Here is a 23,092-nt window from a genome sequence, read left to right as displayed (position 1 = left end):
AACTGACCTAAAAACATTTTGCCACTGATTTTCATTTGTACCCAACATGCCTCTCATGTTAGTATCCAATAATAGTCAGCCAGCATTAATGGATTTCAATTGCGCTGATACCACTTTTTCATGGTCACAATGTCATGGTGAAACTTTTCACCATGTTTGTCACTGACTACACCAAGATCAGCAGGGAAGAAGTCCAAGTATTGTATTGTATCTTCCTGAAGACAATAAATTCTACTGCCTGAAGAACATGTGCGTCAACATGTGTTCAATCTATAATCAATGTAATGCACAACATCTGTACATGTGAGCTGCTTTTACAGCCTTTCTACATCTATTCTGACAAAGCATGCATGGGCCAAAGGCATCATTTGCATAGCAGCTGCACTGAGTGCATTCTTGGATTGACCAAATCAGCTTCAACTATGACAGGAAATAAAATGACAGAAAAAATCTTCATTGTCCTGTATAATCATATTGGGGATCGAGTAGGATGATATAACAAGCCGAAGTCATGGTTTCCTTCAGGGAGATCTTGTTGGAATTATTTGATGAAGTAACAAACAGAATAGGCAAAGGAGAGTCGGTGTATATTGTTTACTTGGATATCCAGAAAGCATTTGACATGGGAAAAGTACAAGAATGGATAGAAGATTGGCTGACGAGCAGAAGGCAAAGACGGAACAAAGTTGGCCTTACTGACTGGCTGTCATTGACTAGTGGTATTCTGGAGGGATCAGTGTTGGATCTACTACTTTTCATGTCATCATGTAATAATTTGGTTGACAGATTTGAGAAAGATTTTTAAAAAAAAGTGGAGAAGCAGGTCATGCTGGCGAAGCAGTTAGTTTGCAGAGGGACTTCAATAGATTGGGAGAATGGAAAAACTGACAAATTGAATACAACATAGAGAAGTGTAGAGTTCTGCACTTTGGTAGAAGGAATAATGAAGTAGACTGTCTATGTTGGGAGAATTCAAAAGCAGAAATCCAAAGAGACTTGGGAGTCCTCGTGCAGTGCTAAAGGTTGATTTACAGGATGAATTGGTAGTAACGAAGGCAAATGCAAAGGCAGCATTCATTTTGAATATAAAATCAAGGATGTAATGCTGAAGCTTTACAAGGCATCGATCAGACCATCACCACCATCACCACCATCACCACCATCACCACCATCACCACCATCACCACCATCACCATCACCACCATCACCACCATCTTCCAGTGGTGTTCTGAAAAAGACTGAAGTTAAGCAGAAGTGATATTGAAAGGGATTGGTTGTTGGCTGGTGTCTGAGTGTGATGGGCTTTCACAAGGACTTCAGTGAAAGAGATTCAGATTAAAAAAATGGAAAGTTTTAGTAATTCTAGGTGATAAAACCTATGGCTGCTGTGATATAATGAAAGTGAGAATATAACAAAGCAGAAGAAGAAATACAGAATTTTGGGAGAATGAGCTAGTAGGTCTGGAAGAAGTTGGAACCAGGATTCATGAAAGAGTTTGAATTATCAGAATTCGAAATTTGAGTTAATGGAGGAACCAAGAGTCAATGGATGTTGGCCAGAGATGGATTAGGAGAACCTGCTGTGAGACTGGATATGAGCAGCAAAGTATTTGATGTGTTTAAGTTCATGGTGAATAGAGCACAAAATGTTAATGTGATATTTGGGAACTCTGCACGTTTTGAAAAGGAGAGGGACATGAACACATTAGTAAAAAAATATTGAAGATATGAACTTTTATAAAACACTGGTTTGTCCACAGTTGGGGTGTTTATTTTTAGTTCTATATGCCATATTTAAAAAAATTTGCAAGAGGATGGAGATCTCCTAAGGTGCTTACAGTCATGAGGGTCTTCAGAGATAGAGTTTCTGGAAAATTGGAGCAATATGCAAAATGCTGAGGAATTTAGCGGGCCAGGCAGCAACATTTTGGGCTCTCACCCTGAATCAGAAAGGATAGTTGTGAACAAATCAGTGCTTTATGAAGGTTCTTCATCTTGTCTTCACTGTTCTGTTATGTACTTGCCAGCTTACCTCCAGCTCAACTTTCCTGATGCATGGTTCTGGCCAGAAACATTGACCATTGCCTTCCATGGATGCTGCCTGACCTGCTGAGATCCTGCTGCATTTTGTCAGTTATAGAAAAGCAAAAATTGTTCTCCTTGCAACAAAGCAATTAAAGTTGGTTCTGATAAACATATTTAAAAATGACAAAATATAGACAGCATAGATTCAAGATTCCTTTACTGTCTTGTACCCAAAGTTGACAAAGTTTGTTTTCTGATGTTTGCCCTGTAAGGCACTCAAAAGGGTGCTACTAGTCCAATGCTACTATCAAGACAAGAAAGAGAAGCAAGAGTCCCTTCAAAGATGAGCATCTGTGGATCCCACAACCTCCTTCAATGTTGCTGCCTCCTACGCTCTCATGACTTCAGAGCTGCATAGTTTCGTGTCTGGTCCAGCAGTGAACCCAAACTCAAGGCATCCAAGTCTCCATCCTTGTCCCCTGGTTCCAAACTACTGATGCAGTTAGGAAGCTATCAGCAGCTGAGGCCCTTCAGGAGCCCTGCTTGCCATTGGCACCCTCATGAATACCAGTCATAACACTTGCTTTCCAGAAGCTGGTCTTTGAGCCTCTGCACTGGTCTGTTGCTGCAGTCTCCAACACTATAGGGTTCTCTCCCAGGCTGCTTCTATCTTGGCGGGGATGATGGAGTGGTATTCTCCTGTGTTGGTCTGCTGCTTCCTCAGTCCCTGCAACTCTTAGTCTAGGTTCCTGAATATGGGCACTGTCTTCTTGGGCTTGGACCCTCGTGGGTCAACAATGTGAAAACAAATGCTGCCATCCCCATTCCCCAGGCACTTTAACCTGCACTGGGTGGCCAGGAAATAGGATCCCACAAAGGAGTGCTGAAAGATACGTGTCCACTTGCCCGTTCCTCTTGAGTCTGGACCAGTGGCAGTGCTGTACATAGATGGAAAGAGAGCATTTCCATTGCTGGAAGCTCAGCAGCTGTGAGAATGGTGGTCATGGAATGAAAGGATTTTTGCAAAGGGAAGCTGACCAGTATAAAGAGGCAAAAGGGAGGAGTGAGACAGGGGTTGGAAACCATGTGAGGTGGGGGATGATGTGGAAATTGAGCCAGGAGTGGGAGAAGTGGGTTTGAAACAGGCTAGTGGCAATTGGTGAAAAGATAAATGTTTGGGCAAATGGAGCAGGCCGGCGAAGTGGAGAGAGAAGGTGTTAGGTGAGAAATGGAATTAGAAAAGGAAAAGTTAAAATAAAAGGAGAAGATACCCTGGTGGATGGGTGTCAGGCAGATGGAATGTATTGTCTTTATAAACTTACAGGTTTTCAATATTCTAACAGTAGTAAGTGAGTAAGAGAAATAAATATTTAGCCCACATTATAGGTTAAGCATCACAATGTAATTTTATTTGGTTTAGTTGCCTCATTGTTTTCCCCTAATTTCCTCCAGAGCCTCCCTCAGAAGATCATCTATTGCAGAACACACTATGGGCTGAAGTTCAGAAGTTGTAAGTAATTTATGCCCAACATTTAATATTTGGATTTCTCTAATAATTTTTGTCTGTTGTAACGGCGGTAATTTACCATAGCTTACAAGCAAAGAAAGAGTACACTCACTTGTTTCTTTCAGCACACCATGAAGTCGGCTTTTTATAAATTTACTAGGCACAACATTGCATTCTTCAACTTCCCAAACATCACCCAGCTAAACTCCTTTGACCTTCTCATTGGCTCACTGCCACACTGGTGACCCTGACGCTCACTCTCCTCCTCCCGAGGATGGTAAGTACACGAATGCAAAAGACCCTCACCCCACCTAACCTCCGTGCCATGCAGGGAGGTGGATGATTGGAACTGTCTGACTGGCAAGGGTGTGAAAGGTCCCCTGAGCCTGGCTCCATCGCAAAACATGGACCATCGATATATGCCGGCTTCAACCTGTCGATGGAATTCATGTCAGCTTTACCATTCCTGTCAATCACAAAAGTCTCAGGTGGCGTTTTAAGACCTGAAAAGGACCAACGCGACCATGATTCATCGAGAAAAATACCATGTTGCAAAAATATAAGATCAACAATGTCAAAAATCCATTTATTGGGATTAATCACATGCCAAAGTCATCAATGAGATAAGGTGCCATCTTTGCGACATCAGAAGGCTCAACTGGAATCTGATAGTAAGCATGTACTACATCTATTTTTGCAGATACATGTTTGCCATGGAGGTTTGCTGGAATGTCTGAGCCGCATCTGTAGATCGAATGACATTCGCAGAAACTCAAATGTGCCAAAAGGGTGTTTGAGTTTCTGCGAATGTCATTACGTCTACAGATGCAGCTCAGACATTCCAGAAGTTTATGTGGATCACATACTCACAAGCCTCGATTTTGTGTTTGTTTACATCGACGATATTCTGGTTGCAAGTAATTCCTGCCATCTTTGCGACATCAGAAGGCTCAACTGGAATCTGATAGTAAGCATGTACTACATCTATTTTCGCGGATACATGTTTGCCATGGAGGTTTGCTGAAAAGTCTTGTAAATTGGGGATATTGCATTGGTCAAGCATGGTAGAATTGTTCATGGCACAATAATTACCACAAGACCACCAATCCCACGAGATTTTTTTGGAACCATATGCAATGGTGAAGCCCAGCAGCTGTCAAATCTGCAGACTATGCCCAACTCTTGCACATGGTCAAATTCCGATTCTGGGGATAATCTATGAGCCCACGCTACCACCGGAGGACCCAGATTCTCTATTTGATGGTTTACTGAATGTTTAACATCTGTGTGACGATACAATGAAGTCACTAGGCTCAGAAAGGGCAGGTGCCAGGTTGAAGGCTCATCAGGCGGCTGACAGACCACGAAGCATCAATTTTTCAAGTCCACCAGCAAAATGTGACAAGAAATCCACTCCTAAAATAGAATTTGCCATGTTTGCAACTGTGAAAACCCACAAAAAGGTTTCTTGAGACTGAAATCCAATGCGGGTGTTCTCTGGCCATATGTTTGAATTATCATTCGCAGCTGATAAAACATATGACATATTTGGGTGTTTGTGTTCCTCTGTGGTTTGAGGGACCACTGAAATCTTTCCACTGGAATCGACAAGAAATTGAATACCTGAGGGGCAATCTTTGAGGAAAAGATGGTGGCTGACGTACCTATGGGTAGCAGTTGCCTCTACTGCCGGACCTGGTTGTTTCCCGGCTGCCATTTAGAGAAGTCGCAAGGTGGCTGACAGGATCAGTCAGCAGCACCAGATCTCCAGGGCTTCCAACAAATACACCGTCTGTCACCTCAACCACGTTTCCAACCAGGTCGATGAAAGGAATTCCATTGCATGCCCAAAGCTTGGACCTGCATAGTCAGGGCTGCCATTTGCTGCCTCAACTCAGTTATTTTTAATTGAGAAGGTGCTGACGCTACCTTCGACTGAGAAGGTGCTGGTGCTTCACAATGCGCAGTAAGCAGCTGTTCCAGTTCCATTTGCTCTTGTTGTCTAGGGGAAGAAGCCAATCCTTCAATCTTCAATAGGTCAGCACGATCTGCCAACAGATCAAGAGTGGACATTTGAAAGACACTCATCAAATGTTCTTGAATACAACGAGGTAAACATTGAAGGAACCTCTGTTTTCAAAATATTCCAGCTAGCCTGCGCCACCTCCTCAACATGTGACGGTTGCCTAGTAATTGGGCAATAGGAGTCTACCTAAATAGCACAGTATGCCACAGAATAACCACCTTAAGCATGTTGTATGGGAGATTACAATCCAGATCCACTAAGACATTCCTCCACTCCACAAGTAAACTGTACTTCGTCTTCTAACTCCTCACACTGAGGGCAGAGAAATGTGCTTCGAGGATCATGAAGCATGCTGGTGCATTATTAATAAAAAGAGGGGGCATCTTCTCCCCAACTGCTCCTGTAAGAGGCTTATCCTCATCACTATCCATTTTAAATTAGAAGGTATTGATCACATCGGGGTCACAACTTGTAATGACACTGATTTACCACAGCTTACAAACAAATAAAGAATACACTCACTTGTTTCTTTCAGCACATCATAAAGTAGAGTTTCATTTTTTTATTCACAAGACACAACATTGGATTCTTCAACTCCCCAAACACCACCCAGCTAAATTCATCTGACCTTCTCATTGGCTCACTGCCACACCGGTGATCCTGACACTCTCACTTTCCTCCTCCCTGCATCTGAGATTCATCACCTGGCACCGCTCCCGACGAAGGTAAGTATGGCACCACGACAATGTTCACACAATCCAGAGATATCTCTCTTGTTTCTGTGAGTTGCTGACAAAAGGCAAAGGAGGAAAAACCCAACACCCAACCCCAACCAACCAATTTTCCCCTGCAACCGCTGCAACCGTGTCTGCCTGTCCCGCATCGGACTTGTCAGCCACAAACGAGCCTGCAGCTGACGTGGACATTTACCCCCTCCATAAATCTTCTTCCGCGAAGCCAAGCCAAAGAAAAGAAGAAGAAAGTACTTAATTTCAAAATGTTTTTTTCTCCCTATGTGCATTATCAGTTTGGATCCTTCCTCTTCATTACTGTATGGGATTGGCTTTAACAAGCACGTCTCCTTTCCCAACTTATCCTTTGATTTTATTGGTGTCAAGTCTAGCAATCTAAATGATCTAATTCATCTGAAAAGGAATTTTCTCAAGCTTAAGCAAACAAAAAAACAGCTTAAAGGACTCAGAAGGTCAGGCAGCATCCATGGGTAGAAATGGGCAGTGAGTATTTCAGGCTGGGACCCTTTATTGAGTCTGAATTCTTCCAGCTTCTCATCATTTGCTCAAAGTTCCATTTGCTGATTTCTCAGAATGAATCTGGCAAAAGTGAAGCCTTCCTTCAGAAGAATGGAATGAGACAAGTTACAAGCTTACAGTGACACAGCAAAGAAATGTGCCTTTTGGCCCTCCACATCTATAATGATCTTTATGTCCATGTAACCTAATCACATTTTCCTGCACTAGGGCTATCCCCTTCTCTGCCTTGCTGTTTGTGTCTCTGCCTATTACCATGTTTTAATGTTGTAATTGTATCTGATTGTACCATGTGAGGGAAAATAATCTTCCTTCAAATTTCCTTTAAAGCTTCTTCCTCTTCTTTTAATTCTACTCCCTTTTCTTTTTGATACACTACCATAGGAAAAAGACCCTGACACTACGTATGTTGGCCTCTCATACCCTTGTATACTTCTGTCAAGTCATCCCTCAGCCTCCACTGATCCAGGGAAAACAAGCCCAGCTTGCCCAAGCGCTCCCCATAACTAAAGTCCTCCAGTTCAAGCAAGAATTTGGCGCACTCACTAACACATTTTTTTCCATGGTGTAATCGGGGAAAAGATATTAATGTCAAAATGCTGCAGCAGCTTGATGAACTATTTAATTTTTTTTATTGCAGAGATACATCATGTTTGCAGGCCCTTCCAGACCACTATCCCATGCTGCCAAAATACAGCAAGTAACCTAAACCCTGCATGTTTTTGGAGGGTGGGATGAAACTAGATCAACTGGAGGAAACCTAAACAGACACAGGGATAATATACATGTTGTGACTATTTTCCTTTATAATTGCTTGCAAAAATTAGAATATCATTGTTGTTTTTTACTCGTTCAAACAAATCCATACTAAAGTTGAGTTTTCCATGTTTCATTAAACATTATATCAGTTACTACATTATTACAAGTCATTAAAATTTTGTTAGACGGTACTAAAACTATGATTAAACAGTCAATAAAGGTTGTTGGAACTCTTCTAATCTATGCATTTTTGGAAAAAAAATCAAACTGAATGTGTATCTTAAACATTCAGAGAAAAACTAACTATAACCTTGAAGCATTGATGTTGCTAGGAGACATCATGAAATATGTCATCATCTACTGGATGATTGCAGAAGTTGCCTGCAACTTGCATTTTAATCCTTGCAATACAAACTCTTTTTAGGCAGCAATGGATTTGAATCCAGGCTGCTGGCACTGTGATATTGCATTAACCACTACACTAAACGTTCCCCCATTTGTGAGTGCAAAGGGAAGATTGATGGGTGAATCAGATTATGCAGAATGGTGCTTAAGAATTAAGTGAATAAATGAAAAATTAAAACAAGATTTCCAAATTTCAGCATTTAAGCTTATAATTCTAAAATATAAATTAAGTGAGGAATTGCCTTGTCTCATTGCTGTTGCATGTACTTCTCATGAAGGGTTAAGAGGGAATCATTCTGATCCTGTTTTCCCAAGTATCCTGTGGACTATTATGAGTTATTGAAATGCTAATCTAAAGGACAATTAATGATTGGACAGTTATGGATGGTCTGAATTTCATATTTGTGTTGGTATCAGGAGCAGGCTTCCCGCTGATTATGTGCATAAGATTCTCCATAATTTATGTTAAAATATGCCACTTGATTTTAATAATCATTATGCCATCTAAGATTATTGAAATAATAATCCTGTGTAACATTATGATCATTAAAATGCACAAGATCCTAAGTGAAGAAATAATATGTTATAATATTTGTGTAAATGAGGAAGCTTGGTAGATTTTGCAATCAATTTTTTTCAGCATGAATTAGCAGCCAGCTCTATTGACAGAACTGGGTCAAATAGTTGCAATTGAGGCAACATTTTAGATATTTTCTGTTAGTGCAACTGATAAAAAATATACAGTGCCCTCCATCTTGTTTGGGACAAATACACTTTTTTTTTCCTTTATTTTCCCCTGTGCTCCACAGTTTTAAATTTGTAATCAGACAATTCACATGTAATTAAAGTGCACATTTCAGATTTTATTCAAGATTATTTGTATACATTTTGATTTAATCATGTAGAAATTTCAGCACTGTTTATATGTAGTTCCCTCCTTTCAGAGCAGCATAATGTTTGGGACATTTGGCTTCACAGGTGTTTGTGGTTATTCTGGTATGTTTAATTGCTTCATTGTTGCAGGTATAAGAGAGCTAGGCTTGCTTCTAATCACTTTTGATCACTTTTGGAGTCTGTAGTTGCTGTTTCTCAACATGAGGACCAGAGTTGGGCCATTATGAGGCTGAATAAAAGAGTAAGAGACATCGCCAAAACTTTAGGATTACCAAAATCAAGTTTGGAACATCATTAAAACGAAAGAGCATACTGGTGAACTCAGTAATCGCAAAGGGACTGGTAGACTGGAAGACCAGCACTACTGATGGCAGAAGAATCTCATCATAATGAAGAAAAATTCCCAAACGTATGTTCGACAGATCAGAAACCCTCCTCAGGAGGTAGGTGTGGATGTGTCAATAGTGCTGTCGGGGGAGGGGGGGGGTTAAACTAGTATGGTTGGGGTCAGGGTTTCAAGTTAGGCAGGACAGCAGGGAGAGGGTTTTTAGGCTAAGGCAAGAGGCATATTTAAATAATTTGAGGGAGGAACAGCAGGAAGTAATAAAAGGATTTTGTAGTGACAATTGTGAGAATGGTAGAGAGGAGGATAGGCAGAAGGTAGGATGTAGGAGATCCTTGAGATGTATTTATTTCAATGCGAGAAGCGTAGTAAGGAAGTGGATGAGCTAAAGGTGTGGATTGGCACATGGCATTATGATGTTGTGGCCATTAGCAAGATATGGTTGAAAGAGGGTTGTGAGACTGACAATTAAATATTCCAGGATTTCGCTGCTTTAGATGTGGCAGAATTGATGGAGTAAGAGGGGGAGGTGTGGCATTACTTGTCAACGAGGATATTACAGCGGTGCTGAAGTAAGATAGACTGGAGTGCTCGAGGGAGGCAGTATTGGTAGAACTGAAAAATAAGATGGGTGAGATTACTATTATAGGGGTATATTATAGGCCTCCAAATGGGAAAAGGAACTAGAAGAGCAAATGTGCAAGGAAATAGGTGGGATATACAGCAGAAATAGGGTGGTGTTGGTAGGCAATTTCAATTTTCCAAACATAGAATGGGAACCACAGTCAGTAAGAGGGCAGGATGGCTTAGTACTTATGCATTGTGTTCAGGATTGCTTTTTGCAGCAACATGTTGAGACACCCACTAGAGGGGGAGCAGTGTTAGATCTGTTATTTGGGAATGAAATGGGGCAGGTGATGGAGATGAGCGTTGGAGAGAACTTCAGATCCAGTGATCATGGATCCATTAGTTAATGATGGAAAGGGATAGGTCGGGTCCGAGGTTGAAGGTCTTTGAGTGGGGGAAGGCCAGATTTGGAGAAATGAGAAGGGATTTGCAGAGTGTTGTGTGGGCTGATCTTTTTGCCAGAAAGGATGTAGAGGTAATTTAGCAGGCATTTAGGGGTGAGATTTTGAGAGTACAGAATCTTTATGTTCCAGTCAGGCCGAAAGGGAAGACCAAAGGTTCAAGGGAGTGTGGTTTTCTAGTAAAATTAAGAAGTTGGTTTGGGACAAGAGGGAGGCCCATACTAAATATAAAAAAAACCAGGAGATTGAGGAGATGTATGATCGTTACTTAGATTGAAGGAAGAACCTTAAGAGGGAAATTAGAAAGGGAAAAAGAAGGTATGAGGAGTCCATAGCTAATAAAGCGAAGGTGAATCCTAAGGGTTTTTACAGATACGTGAACAATAAAAGAAGGGTTAAGGATAGAATAGGTCCACTGGATGATGGAACCGGTGAATTATGTAAGGAACCATATGAGATGGGAGAAATAATGAACAATTTTTTCTCGTCTGTATTCACGAAGGAAAGGGAAATTGGGCTATATGGGATAAGAAAGACAAAGAGCTGAGTTATGGAGAGGATAGGGATTAGTAAAGCGAGGGTTTTGGAGCTTTTAGGGTCAATGAAGGTGGATGTCTCCTGGTCCTGATGGGATTTTTCCCAGGACTTTAAGGGAGATAATGGAGCAAATAACAGGGGCACTGACAGTGATTTTTCAAAGATCACTAGAGAAGGGTTTGGTACCACGAGATTGGAGGGTTGGGAAAGTAGTGCCGCTGTTTAAAAAAGACATTAGGTGTAGGCCAAGTAATTATCAGCCAGTAAGTTTGACTTCAGTAGTGAGGAAGATTATGGAGGGTATTCTTTGAGATAGTATATACGCATATCTGGATAGGTAGGGATTGATTAAGGGCACCCAGCATGGGTTTATAAAGGAAAAGTCGTGTTTGACGAACCTTGTTGAGTTTTTTGAGGAGGTGACAAAAAAAGTGGATGAAGGTAGGGAGGTTGATGTGATCTATTTGGATTTTAGTAAGGCTTTTGATAAAGTTTCGAATGGAAGGTTAATAAGGAAGGTTCAGTCACTAAGAATTAGTAGAGAGATTGTGACATGGGTTCAGAGGTGGTTGGAAGATAGACAGCAGAGAGTCATAGTGGACAACTGTCAGGTTGGAAGCCTGTGACAACCAGGGTGCCTCAGGGGTCGGTGCTGAGTCCCTTGTGGTTTATCATTTATATTAATGATTTAGAGGAGGGTGTGATTAACTGGGTTAGCAAATATGCGGATGATACAAAAATAGGGGGAGTGGTGGATAGTGAGGAAGGTTTTTTTGGATTACAGAAGGATTTGGTTTGTTTGGGAGAGTGGGCTGAAAGATGGCAGATGGAATTCAATGTAGACAAGTGTGAGGTGCTGCATTTCAGTAAAAATAACCAGAATAGGACATATGCAGTTAAGGGGAGGGCATTGACGTACATAGAGGAACAGAGGAACCTGGGGGTTATGGTACAGAGTTCATTGAAGGTGGATTCCCATGTAAGAAGGTTAAGAAGCCATATGGTATGCTGGCCTTCATAAATCATAGTATATAGAGTATAGGAGCTGGGAAGTGATGCTGCGGCTTTTTAAGGCATTGGTGAGGCCAGGATTGGAGTACTGTGCTCAGTTCTGCTCTCCAAATTATAGAAAGGATATAGATAAGGTGGAGTGGGTGCAGAGAAGGTTTGCAAGGATGTTGCCTGGCTTACAGCATCTGGATTACAGGGAGAGATTAAGGAGACTGGGACTTTATTCATTGGAATGTAGATAGCTGAGAGGGGACTTGGTAGAGGTATTTAAAATTATGAAAGGAATAGATAGACTAGACATAAACAGACTCTCCTGAGGGCAGGGGAGGTTGGAACAAGAGGGCATGAGTTAAGGGTAAGGGGGCAAAACTTTAGGAGAAATGTTAGAAATGTTTTCACTCAGCGAGTGGTGGCAGAATATAATGATCTTCCAAAAGAGATGGTTGTGGCAGGGCCCCTTCTGTCATTTAAGAGAAGATTGGATGTGTACATGGAGGTGAGGGGGTTGGAGGGTTATGAGCGGAGAGATGGAGGGTTGAGCTAGTGGAGTTGTTCAAGTGAACTGGTGCGGATCAAAGGGCCAACATGGCCTGTTTCCACGCTATAAATAGTTATATGGTTACTGTCTGCATAAAACTTCAGGAACAGAAAGATAAAGGTCATGCTGCAAGATGCAAGTCATGGCAAAGGTGGAATGCTTTGGATCTTGGGCAGTTCCTTTATACCTCCGCACTTGGCTCTTGCCATCACTCTGAGACATTTTAATCTTGGTCTCATTTGTCCACCAGGACTTTTTCCAGAATTCTGCAGACTCTTAAATACTTCATGGCAAACTGTAATCTGGCCATCCTGTTTCTGTGGTTCACTAATGGTTTGCATCTTGCAGTGTAGCCTCTGTATTTCTGTTCATGAAGTCTTCTATGGATGGTTGTCATTGACACATCCACACCTGCCTCCTGAAGAGTGTTTCTGATCTGTTGGAAATATGTTTGGGGATTTTACTTCATTATGATGAGAATTCTTCTGCCATCAGCAGTGGTGGTCTTCCTTGGAATATCATTCCCTTGGCGATTACTGAGCTCAACAATACACTTTCTTCTTAATGTTGTTCCAAACTCTTGATTTTGGTAATGCGAAGATTTTGGTGAGATCTTCTACTGCTTTATTCTTGTTTTTTCAACCTCATAATGGCTTCTTTGACTTTCATTGGAACAACGCTGTTCTCATGTTGAAAAATGGCAACTATTGACTCCAAAAGTGATCAAAAGCTTAGAAGCAAGCCAAGCTCTCTTACCTGCACCAATGAAAGCAATTAAACATACCCAACTGATCACAAACACCTGTGAAGCCAAATGTTCCAAACATTAATGTGCCCTGAAATGAGGGGACGATGTATAAAAAGTGCTATAATTTCATGGTCAAACCAAAATGTAAACAAATAATCTTGAATAAAATCTGGAATGTTCAATTTAATGATGTGAATTGTTTGATTAAAAATTTAAAACTGTGGAGCACAAATAAAGGAAAAAAGTGTCTCTGTCTCAAGCATTACGGAGGGCACTGTATGCTAAGTATGACATATTATCAAGTACTTCTTGTTAAAATATAAAATTGGTGCCAATTCAACTTCTGCCTTAGATGTTTAAAGTTATTTTTTGGTATTTTTCATATAAAGAGGGTTACAATTACTGAACATTTTTACATCATTGTAATACATTATTGTGTGGGTGGAAAGGAGCACACAAAAAAAACGACAAGTTCCCAGTGGGGATTTGCTCCCAACAGCAGGCAATTGTAAGTATTGGCAAAGTTAATTAAAATAAGCACACATAAACCTTGCTTTTGAGTATAATAAGAAGCAAGTCCTGCAAAGTAACTTTTGTTTTTACCATTATTGCTTCCTAAGAGGCTTTGACATGTTTGAAATAAAACAAAAATATTCTCATCTTTTACCATATTCTGATACCATCAGAACCTGATTTGAGACAGGTTGGAACATTATCCAAATTTCATGATTTCAATTTACTCCAGATGGCTATTTTAAATATTTTAATTCTTGTGCTGTGATGGTAAAAGGAGAATTTAGACTAATATTTACAGAGGAATAAAAATTGAAATTGGGTATTTATTTTAATGGATAATACCTGATATAATTCTGGTTGGCTGTTATAAATGATTACTGTTGTTACTTCACCACATTAATCAACAACCCACAATCTGCGCATGATGAGTTAATAAAAAAGATTTTGACTGAAGTACAAGTCTGAACATTGTAATTTGACTTGCCACCAAAATAGGAGATGCAAAAGCCCATATTAGCCTGAAGTCTTGAATGCTGACTAGTTCAAGAAGCTTAACACCAGTTGCTTAGCAATCAATGAAATACTGATCCAAGATCTAATTTACTTCCATAATTTCTATACAGTTCTGTCTGTACTGGTTTTCTTTTCCTCCATAATTTGAGCTTAACTTCAAACTTAGCATTCGGATTGATAATCGGAGGTTGAGTTTGGTAGGGTTTTGTGGAATTAATTCATGTTTTACCAGTTGTATGTGTTACAGATACCTTTAAATCTTGAGTGGTGTCATGAGCATCATCAATATTCTTGCAGCACAATTATTGAACAACAGTTTAGAGGGAGGAAATAAAATTCCAAAATGTTAAAGCAGTATTTCAAGTCATGAATATTTTCAAAAGTTTCGTGTTTTAAAGTGGCATTGGTGTTGCAGATGGTGATTTCTGTTATTTTTTCATTTCTTACTCCATTTAGTATTTTTATGTTTTTTAAGAAAACAAAAACTTTCTTAAAACTTCTATTAACTGCTGTAACAAAACTCCAGTTCCTATAGCACAGTGGTTTTCAAACTTTTTCTTTCCATTCACATACCACCTTAAGTAATCCCTATGCCATAAGTGCTCTGTGATTAGTAAGGGATTGCTTAAGGTGGTATGTGAGTGGAAAGAAAATGTTTGAAAACTACCGTTTTAATCATACCTAATTGACTCATGTCAATTTCATAACTCCAAATGAAATGGGCTAATGACAATTTTTCTTAAGCAAAATATTTCTGTAACAATTGTGTCTAGAGTAGTGATTCTCAACCTTCCCTTCCCACTTATGTACCACTTTAAGTAATCCCTTACTAATCACAGAGGACCTATGGCATAGGAATTACTTAAAGTGGTAAGTGGAGAGAAAAATTTGAAAATCACTGCTATAGAATACCACTACTTAATAATGAAGATAAATTGCATTAAGAGTGTTTCTGTCAGCAAATCTCACCAAAAATATTTAATTTAAATTTTTAAAAACTGCAGATGCTGGATATCTGAAATAAAATCCAAAAATGCTAGAAGACATCAACAGGTTTGGCACCATTCCATTCAAAAAAAAAGTTTCAGATCATGGAACTTTCATCAGAACCTCCAAAACTAAGTTGATCTTGTTACTGCTGGAAAAGAGATGATCAAAAAAAAAGAAAAAATTAGATTTTTCCCCATGAATGCTGATCAGCAAAAGTTCTTGCATGAAAATTAGCCAACTGGCATTTCAAGAGATATAGAACATAGAATTGTACAGTGCAGGAACAGGTCCTTTGGCTCATGATATACTGAACACGATCCGTTCTTCTTGAATATGATCCATATATTTCCATTTCCTGCATGTCCATCTGGAAGCCTCTTAAACATTCCTATCATGTCTACTTCCATCACTATCCCTGGCACCCATTCCGCACTCCTGGCACACTCTATGTAAGAAAAATGTTGCACTGCAAATTACCTTTCAACTTACTGTAAATGCATTTGACAATTTTACTTTGGGAAAACAGTTCTGATTTGTCTTCCCTGTCTGTTCCTCTCATCATTTTATTAATTTCTATCCCTTATTCAGGAAAGTTCACTGCATGAATTTTTGCTGTGATATCAGCTTCAATAGGTAAACAACCCACATTTGTTCAACTTGTTGGCAAAATGTAGTCAGAAAAACAGAACCTGTTTTCTATTGCCTTCTACTGATTCCAATACATAAAATCTGTTGGCAATTAATAAAAATTGCATATTTTTGGGGCATTGTGACACTAAACTATGGATTGACTGTTTTCTTTATATTTTCATCTTGGAACACTGGAATGCTTTGATATATATGGAATACTTGTATTCCCTTATTCATGAAAGTTCACTATGTATTTTTGCGAAAATACGACTGGGTATTGATTTATAAAACTAAATTTTTTATTGTGATAAATTGTCCATCTCCTTCCATATGCTGGAATGCATTGTATCTATATTCTCTGAACTCATTTTGCTCAGTTTTTCTAACTTAAGAATTGAGAAATGCTTACCGACCAGTTTTTTTCCATGAACCTATTCAGTAGCTCTACTCTCATTCCTTTTTTATTTTTATTCTTTTATCAACAAAGAGAAATACATTTCTCTGTATGAAACCTAAGTAAAGCTGACCTCTATTTCTATTGCATGCATTGTAATTCTCTACACTCTTTTTAAACTTGATGGATTCACCACCAATAAACCAATTACTGTCAGTGAAAATTACAGTTGTCTCAAAGCCTCTTTTGTAGCTCAGAAAATGTGCCACCTAACATCCTTTTAGGGGCATGGTTTCAAACGTCCAGTGGCACCTGTTCCAAATGAACAGGTATTATGGTTGAGAGTTCAAGGAAGTAGGAATGTGGGCAGGACTGAACAAATGATGGGGTTCAGACCAATTATTTAGATGATTGAAGCTGAAGGAGGAAGGGAGGGAGAATTTGAATGATTGGAGTCAAAAAGCAGTCAAATTGCAGCTTGCGACTTGGATCATCAGGGGTCAGCCAATTAGGGTTGTGACTTGAGCACGGGAAGGATTGCAAACCGCTGATGAGAGGTGATGTGTCTTAAATTTCTTCCTTCTCTCCACAGATATGGCCATGGTTATGAAGTATTCTGTGTTGCTTGTAATTCCTCTTTGACTGTGGTGGCTTCAGCATGTAAGGTATCATTGGAAAATCAGAGATATATATACTGAAAATATTAATTCCACATTGATGAGTAACTAAACTTTTACTGCTATAGTTGATTTTATTCCATAATATCTTTTACCATGAATAGATATTACTCTACTTTCAGGTGCAATTCTAAACACTGCCTATTGCATAAATAACTATTGTTGAGGATGAACCAACATCAATTATAATAGTAAATGGGAAGTGCTGTACCTGCATCCTTTTTGGTTTTCTAAGATAAATCTCTCCCAGGTTTTATTGGCAATGCATGTTTTGCCTCGGGTTGTAACCATGAAATGTTTTATAGATGTCATGGAATTAAAATGGTCAGATCCTACATTGAATTGGTGACTTAATTTTGTATGCTTTTAGAGTTGTAACTACTAGAGCCATCTAGTCCTTGCAGATCACAAACTGATAATGACGTTCAACTATAATTTTTCAGTTAGATCTTCAAAGGTGAAATTTTGATAGTACAAAGTTTTTATGTTCCTGTCAGGATTAAATGCAAAGTTAGCAGTCATAAGGAACCTTAGTTTTTGAGGGATATTGGTGATCTGGTTTGGAAAAAAAGAGATGTGTATAGCGGGTATAAGCAAAACTGAGCAAATGAAGTATTTGAGAAGTAAAAAATGCAAGAAAAATCTCAAGTAAAAATTCAAGAAGGCAAAAAGAAGACATGAAGTTGCTTTCACAGATAATATGAATTAAAATCTTAAGGGTTTCTACAGGTATATTAAGAGCAAAAGGAAACAATGGACAAAATTGGCCCCCTTGAAGATCAGAGAGGTCAGATATGTATAGTGCCAAAAGAGATGGGGAAGATCTTAAGTAGTTTTTTTTTTCATAAGTATTCACTCAGGAAATGGGCACAGAGTTGTTGGAAGTAAGGAAAACAAGCAGTGAGGTCATGGAACCAATACAGATTAAAGAGGAGGATGTGCTTGCTGTCTTAAAGCAAATAAGGGTGGATAAAACCCCAGGGCCTGACAAGATATTTCCTCGGACTTTGAGGGAGACTAATATAGAAATTGCAGGGGCTCTGGCAAAAATATATAAAATGTCTTTAGCCACAGGTGTGGAGCCATTGGATTGGAGGGTAGCTCAGGTTGTTCTGTTTTTTTTTTATAAAAGGCTCCATTGGTAACCCTTGAAATTATAGGCTGGTGAGCCTGACATCAGTAGTAGATAAATTGTTGGAAGATGTTTCAAGAAATCGGATATGCAAGTATTTGGATAGCCAGGGACTGATTAGGGATAGTCAACATGGCTTTGTGTTTTGTAGGTCATGTTTAACCATTGTGTTTTTCCAGGAGGTTACCAGGAAAGTTGACAAAGGAAAGACTGTAGATGATGTCTAGATGGACTTTAGTAAACCCTTTGACAAGGTCCCCATATGGGAGGTTAGTCAGGAAGATTAATCATGTAGCAGTAAACTGGATTTGACAATGGCTGAACAGGAAAATCCAGAATAGTGGTGGATGATTGCTTCTCATACTGGAGGCCTGTGATTAGTGGTGTGTCTCAGGGATCAGTGCTGGGACCATTGTTGTTTGTCATCTACAGTATATCAATGATCTGGATGATAATGTGGTAAATTGAATCAGCAAGTTTGCAGATCACACTAAATTGGAGGTTTTTAAAGTTTGCAGAGGGATCTGGACCACCTAGAAAAATGGGCTGAAAAATGGCAGATGGAATTTAAAGCAGAGTGAGGTCTTGCATTTTGGAAGGACAAACCAAGAAAGGACACAGTAAATGGTTGGGCAACAAAGAGGAATTTAGAACAGAGGAATCTCGGAATACAAATACCAGTACTTAGTTCCCAAAAAGTGGTGACACAGGTAGATAGGGTTGTAAAGAGAGCTTTTGGCATATTGGCCTTCATAAATCAAAGCATTGAGCATAGGAATTAGGATGTTATGGTAAAATTGTTCAAGAAATTGGTGAGACCAAATTTGGAGCGCTGTGTGCAGTTTTGATCGCCTAACTACAGGAAAGATATCAATAAGATTGAAAGAGTGCCAAAAAAGATTTACTAGGATACTGCCTTGATTCCACTAATCACCCCCCTCCCTCTCACACCTTCCCGCAGGAGGTGCCACACTTGCACTCACACCTCTTCCCTCACCACAGTCCAGGGCCCGAAACAGGCCTTTCAAGTGAAGTAATTCTTGACTTGTGTATCCGCAGGATTGAGTTACGCCATCCGGTTCTCCCTTTGTGGCCTTCTCTACATTGGGAGATTGCTTCGCTGAGCACTTTCACTCTGATCACTCCAGTGACAGAGACCTCCCAATGACCAACCATTTCAGTTCTGCATCATACTCCCCTACTCACATATCTGTCCATGGCCTCATGTACTATCCCACCAAGACCAGCCATAAATTGTAGGAACAACACCTGATTTTCCATCTGGACACTCTCCACCCAGATAGCATTAACAATGACTTTTCCAGTTTTTGCTAACCTGCTCTCCTTTCCCCTTCCCCCGTCCAATCTCCACCCCCTTCCCTCTCTATTCACCTAGCCAACCCTCCTTCCCTTGCTAGCTGCTGTCCCCTCCCTCCCTTCTGCACCTATTACCTCCTGTCTTTGCAACCACGCCTCCCCCCTTACCCTTCGATTTGGACACCTGCCGACATTTTTCTATACCTTGATGAAGGGATCAAGCCCAAAATGTCAGTTAAGTATTTTTATCTTTGCTAAGTTTCTCCAGCATTGTGTTTTTACTGTAGGAACTGAATTACAGGGATAGGTTAAATAGATTAAGACTTTATTCGCTGGAGCATAAAAGAATGAGGGGAGATTTGATAGAAGTGTTTAAAATTATGAGAGGGATAGACAGAGTGAATACAGTATAGATAGGCTTTTTTTCACTGAGGGTTGGTGAGATACAAACCAGAGGACAAGAGTGACAGAGGGAAAGTTTAGAGTGTAGAGCGAGCTGCCAGCTGAAGTGGTGAATGCGGGCTCAATTTTAACATTGAAGAAGAATTTGGACAGGTACATGAATGAGAGAGGTATGGACTGGGTGCAGGTCAGTGGGACTAGGCAAAAAACTGGTTCGGCACAAACTAGAAGAGCCGAAGGGGCCTTTTTCTGTGCTGTAATGATCTATGGTTAGTGGTAACCAACCTTTGTAGAATTATATGGCAACTGGTGTAGGGAATCATAGTTAATTGTGGCCCTCATGATCTTATAAACCTCTGTGTGATTCCACCTACCCCATAGCTCCAGGGAGAAAAGTCCCAGCCTCTCCTTATTACTCAAGCTCAGCAATCTAAAAAAAACATTATTCTGAGTCTTTTCTGCACTATTTCCAGCTTTAGTGACATCTTTTCCGTATCTGGGGGACCAAAATTGTTTACAATATTCCAATTTGCGATTTACAAGCTTAGAGCTATTCCATTCAAATTCCTTGTCTCGATCATTAATTTATATTATAAATAGCTGGGGTCCCACTTGTTTATCTGCCTTCAACTTTGTTCCAACATTCACCTCACCTTCATATTGTTGGTCCCTGACTCTTCCCTTTCTCAATTTTTTATCGTTACTTCTGTTATTAAGCCATTGCAAGCCCACCGACTCCTACTGCTACCCTCACTATAATCCCTCCCATTCCACTTTCAATATTGGTTCTATTCTAATGTGGTTTGCCTGTTCCTTTCATATCTGTTCTGACAGTTCATTCTTCTTTCCCAGTGTTTTTAGTTGATTTCCTTTTCATCAGGTTAGGATTTTCCTACATTATACCTGATACTGTAGGGCCCTTTGCCATCAAATCTAGTAACTAAAGCATTTTAATACATTTCAAAACAGTTTAAAGAACTTCAGAAAAAAGTAAGCTCTTGCAGGTTTTAAAAACCCTTTGAGAGACTTCAGAGTATTTGAGTTAATAATGTATCTGAATATCTTGGAACAAAGCAAAAACCTCGTAAATTAGTTACAATAAGTGCTGGACAATCTTATTTCTACCTCACACTCTGATCTCTTTGAGACCACTAAGTGCATAAAGCAATCACCAATGGCATCTTCGTCACTTGTATATAAATGCTATTGTCAGTGATTTTACTCTCAACTACCAGTAGTAATGGAAGTAAATGCTATCATTTTCATATTTAAGGTGAAAATATATTTGTTAATGGGCTTTTAGAGTCCTTTCCTGCCTATCAGTTTAATGAATGAGAGTTAATTGTTGCATAAATAAATGCAATGAAAGTCCAACTAGCAGCAGTAATGCAAGTCAGCATAATTAAGATTCCATGAAGAGATATAAGGATTATAAATATAAAAGGAAGAGAAAATAATAATATATAATAAATACAGATGTATGTAAAATATCAATGGCACTTAAAGGTGTATTGATCAGAAATATCCAATGGTGCGGAATATCTGTCAGTCCAGTAATATCTAATCTCTCAGGTACAAGGTCATCAGTGTTTATTGTATTTAATCATTTGTCTTATTTATAAACAACACACGCTAATTTTGGCCTCATGTCTTTAGTACCATATTGACCTGATTTCCAAAAATATCATTATCTGTGAATTCTTGTTGATCTCTTCTGTTGTTAATGATTTCTTCATTGATGTGTTAATCGATCTAGCTTCTTACCTCTCCAAAGGATTAAGTATCCCCTTAAAATAGTTGGGCTCATCTTAGTTAGCAAGCTGGGAATTCGACAACTTTGATTGCCATTCCACTACCTGGGCTCCCTACTGTAATACATCAATAGCCGCTTACTTCTTTAACAAATAATTTGCAGATCAATTCTTTTGAATCAAGGCATTTAAGTATAAATACTATGTTTTTTTTTTCAGTGAAGAATAAAAATGCAAGCCTGAAAATTGGCAGGACCAATATTCTTGAATATTTAAATATGTATAAAAGAGATTTTCTCTCTGAAGTGAGAGTACCGTCTCTCAGCTTTTTTTGATTAAGGAAGATTTTATGTATTACCTAGTACGTTCATGCACGAGAGAAGGCTGTATTTTCTTCCATGATGTTTATTCATACTTTTTTTTGGGTCAACAGGCTACAAAAGTAGAACATGCAGCAATTATTTTGTGGAGTACCTCCAAATGGAAACAGCTGCTTAGTTTGCCATGCCACACCCTAACCATCACTCAGTTGGCATTTTCACCAAATGACCAATTTCTATTGGCAGTTTCGCGAGACCGAACTTGGTCTCTCTGGAAACACCACAAAACTGCTGACTCTAACACAGGTAAGGACATAACAATCAGTAGAATTTATCTGGAGGAATGCCATAGATTTAATGCCACTGAACCTTCAATAATCTAAGGTCCATTTTTTTTAACAATATTGTTTATGTTATTGATTTTTCATTGAGTGTCCTTCATTACCAGAGGAGGAAATTTGCTATACTTTCTCTGTTCGAAATGTTACTCCAGACTCTAAACCCTCTGTTTTGGCCACGTGAGCAACTCAATTTGTCATTTTGCACTCTCTCAAAGTTCAGATTTATTGTGAGAGTACATGCATGATATCACATATAACCCTGAGATTCTTTTTCTTGTGGGTCAAACAAAATTATTACTTACCTGGAATGCAAAAATACTGTACTCAAGAAAAGAAACAGAAAATGTAAACAAAGAAAAATATGTAAATAAACTAGCTGAGCAGGACAAAAAAATAAATATTCAATAATAAATAATGTGCAAAGTAAGAGCCCTTAAATGAGTCCCTGATTAAGTTAGTTGTTGAGGAGTCTGATGGTGGAGGGGGAGCACCTGTTCCTGAACCTGGTGGTACGAGTCCTGTGGCACCTATATGTCTTTACAGATGGCAGCAGAGGGAACAGAACATGCTGTGTGTGGTGTGGATTCTTGATGATTGCTGCTGCCCTCTGATGGCAGTGTTCCATGTAGATTTTCTGAATGGTGGGGAGAGTTTTGCCTGCGATGTACTGGGTTGTATTCACTACTTTTTGCATAGTTTTCCACTCAAAGGTATTTATAACCTCAAACCAGCCGTGATTCCACTACACGTCTGTAGAAGTTTGCCAAAGTTTTCAATGTCATAATGAGCCTCCACAAACTCTTAAGGAAGTAGAGGCATTGACAGGCTTTCATCACAAGGATATTCATGTGTTGTGTCCAGGAAAGATCCTCCAAAATAGTGACTCCCTGAAATTTAAATTTGCTCAATCACTCCAACTCTGATCCCCAAATGATCACTGGATCATACACCTTTGGTTTCCCCTTCCTAAAGATCAGCTCCTTGGATTTGGTGGCATTGAGCGTGAGGTTGTTGTTAGTA

At 39.4% G+C, this 23,092-nt stretch overlaps 1 protein-coding gene across 1 annotated transcript in view; it reads left to right on the top strand.

Annotated features, from left to right (window-relative positions):
- Positions 1–23,092, top strand: part of elp2 (elongator acetyltransferase complex subunit 2) — a 197,616-nt gene that overhangs the window by 157,306 nt on the left and 17,218 nt on the right. The window contains exons 16-18 of the mRNA XM_069913639.1: positions 3,478–3,535; positions 16,725–16,797; positions 21,845–22,037. Of these exons, the coding sequence (XP_069769740.1) occupies positions 3,478–3,535; positions 16,725–16,797; positions 21,845–22,037 (324 nt within the window). The remainder of the gene's footprint in view (positions 1–3,477; positions 3,536–16,724; positions 16,798–21,844; positions 22,038–23,092) is intronic.

The sequence above is a fragment of the Narcine bancroftii genome, chromosome 1 (assembly GCF_036971445.1).
Source record: "Narcine bancroftii isolate sNarBan1 chromosome 1, sNarBan1.hap1, whole genome shotgun sequence".
Taxonomy (NCBI): domain Eukaryota; kingdom Metazoa; phylum Chordata; class Chondrichthyes; order Torpediniformes; family Narcinidae; genus Narcine; species Narcine bancroftii.
This window is presented reverse-complemented; position numbering and strand designations above follow the sequence as displayed.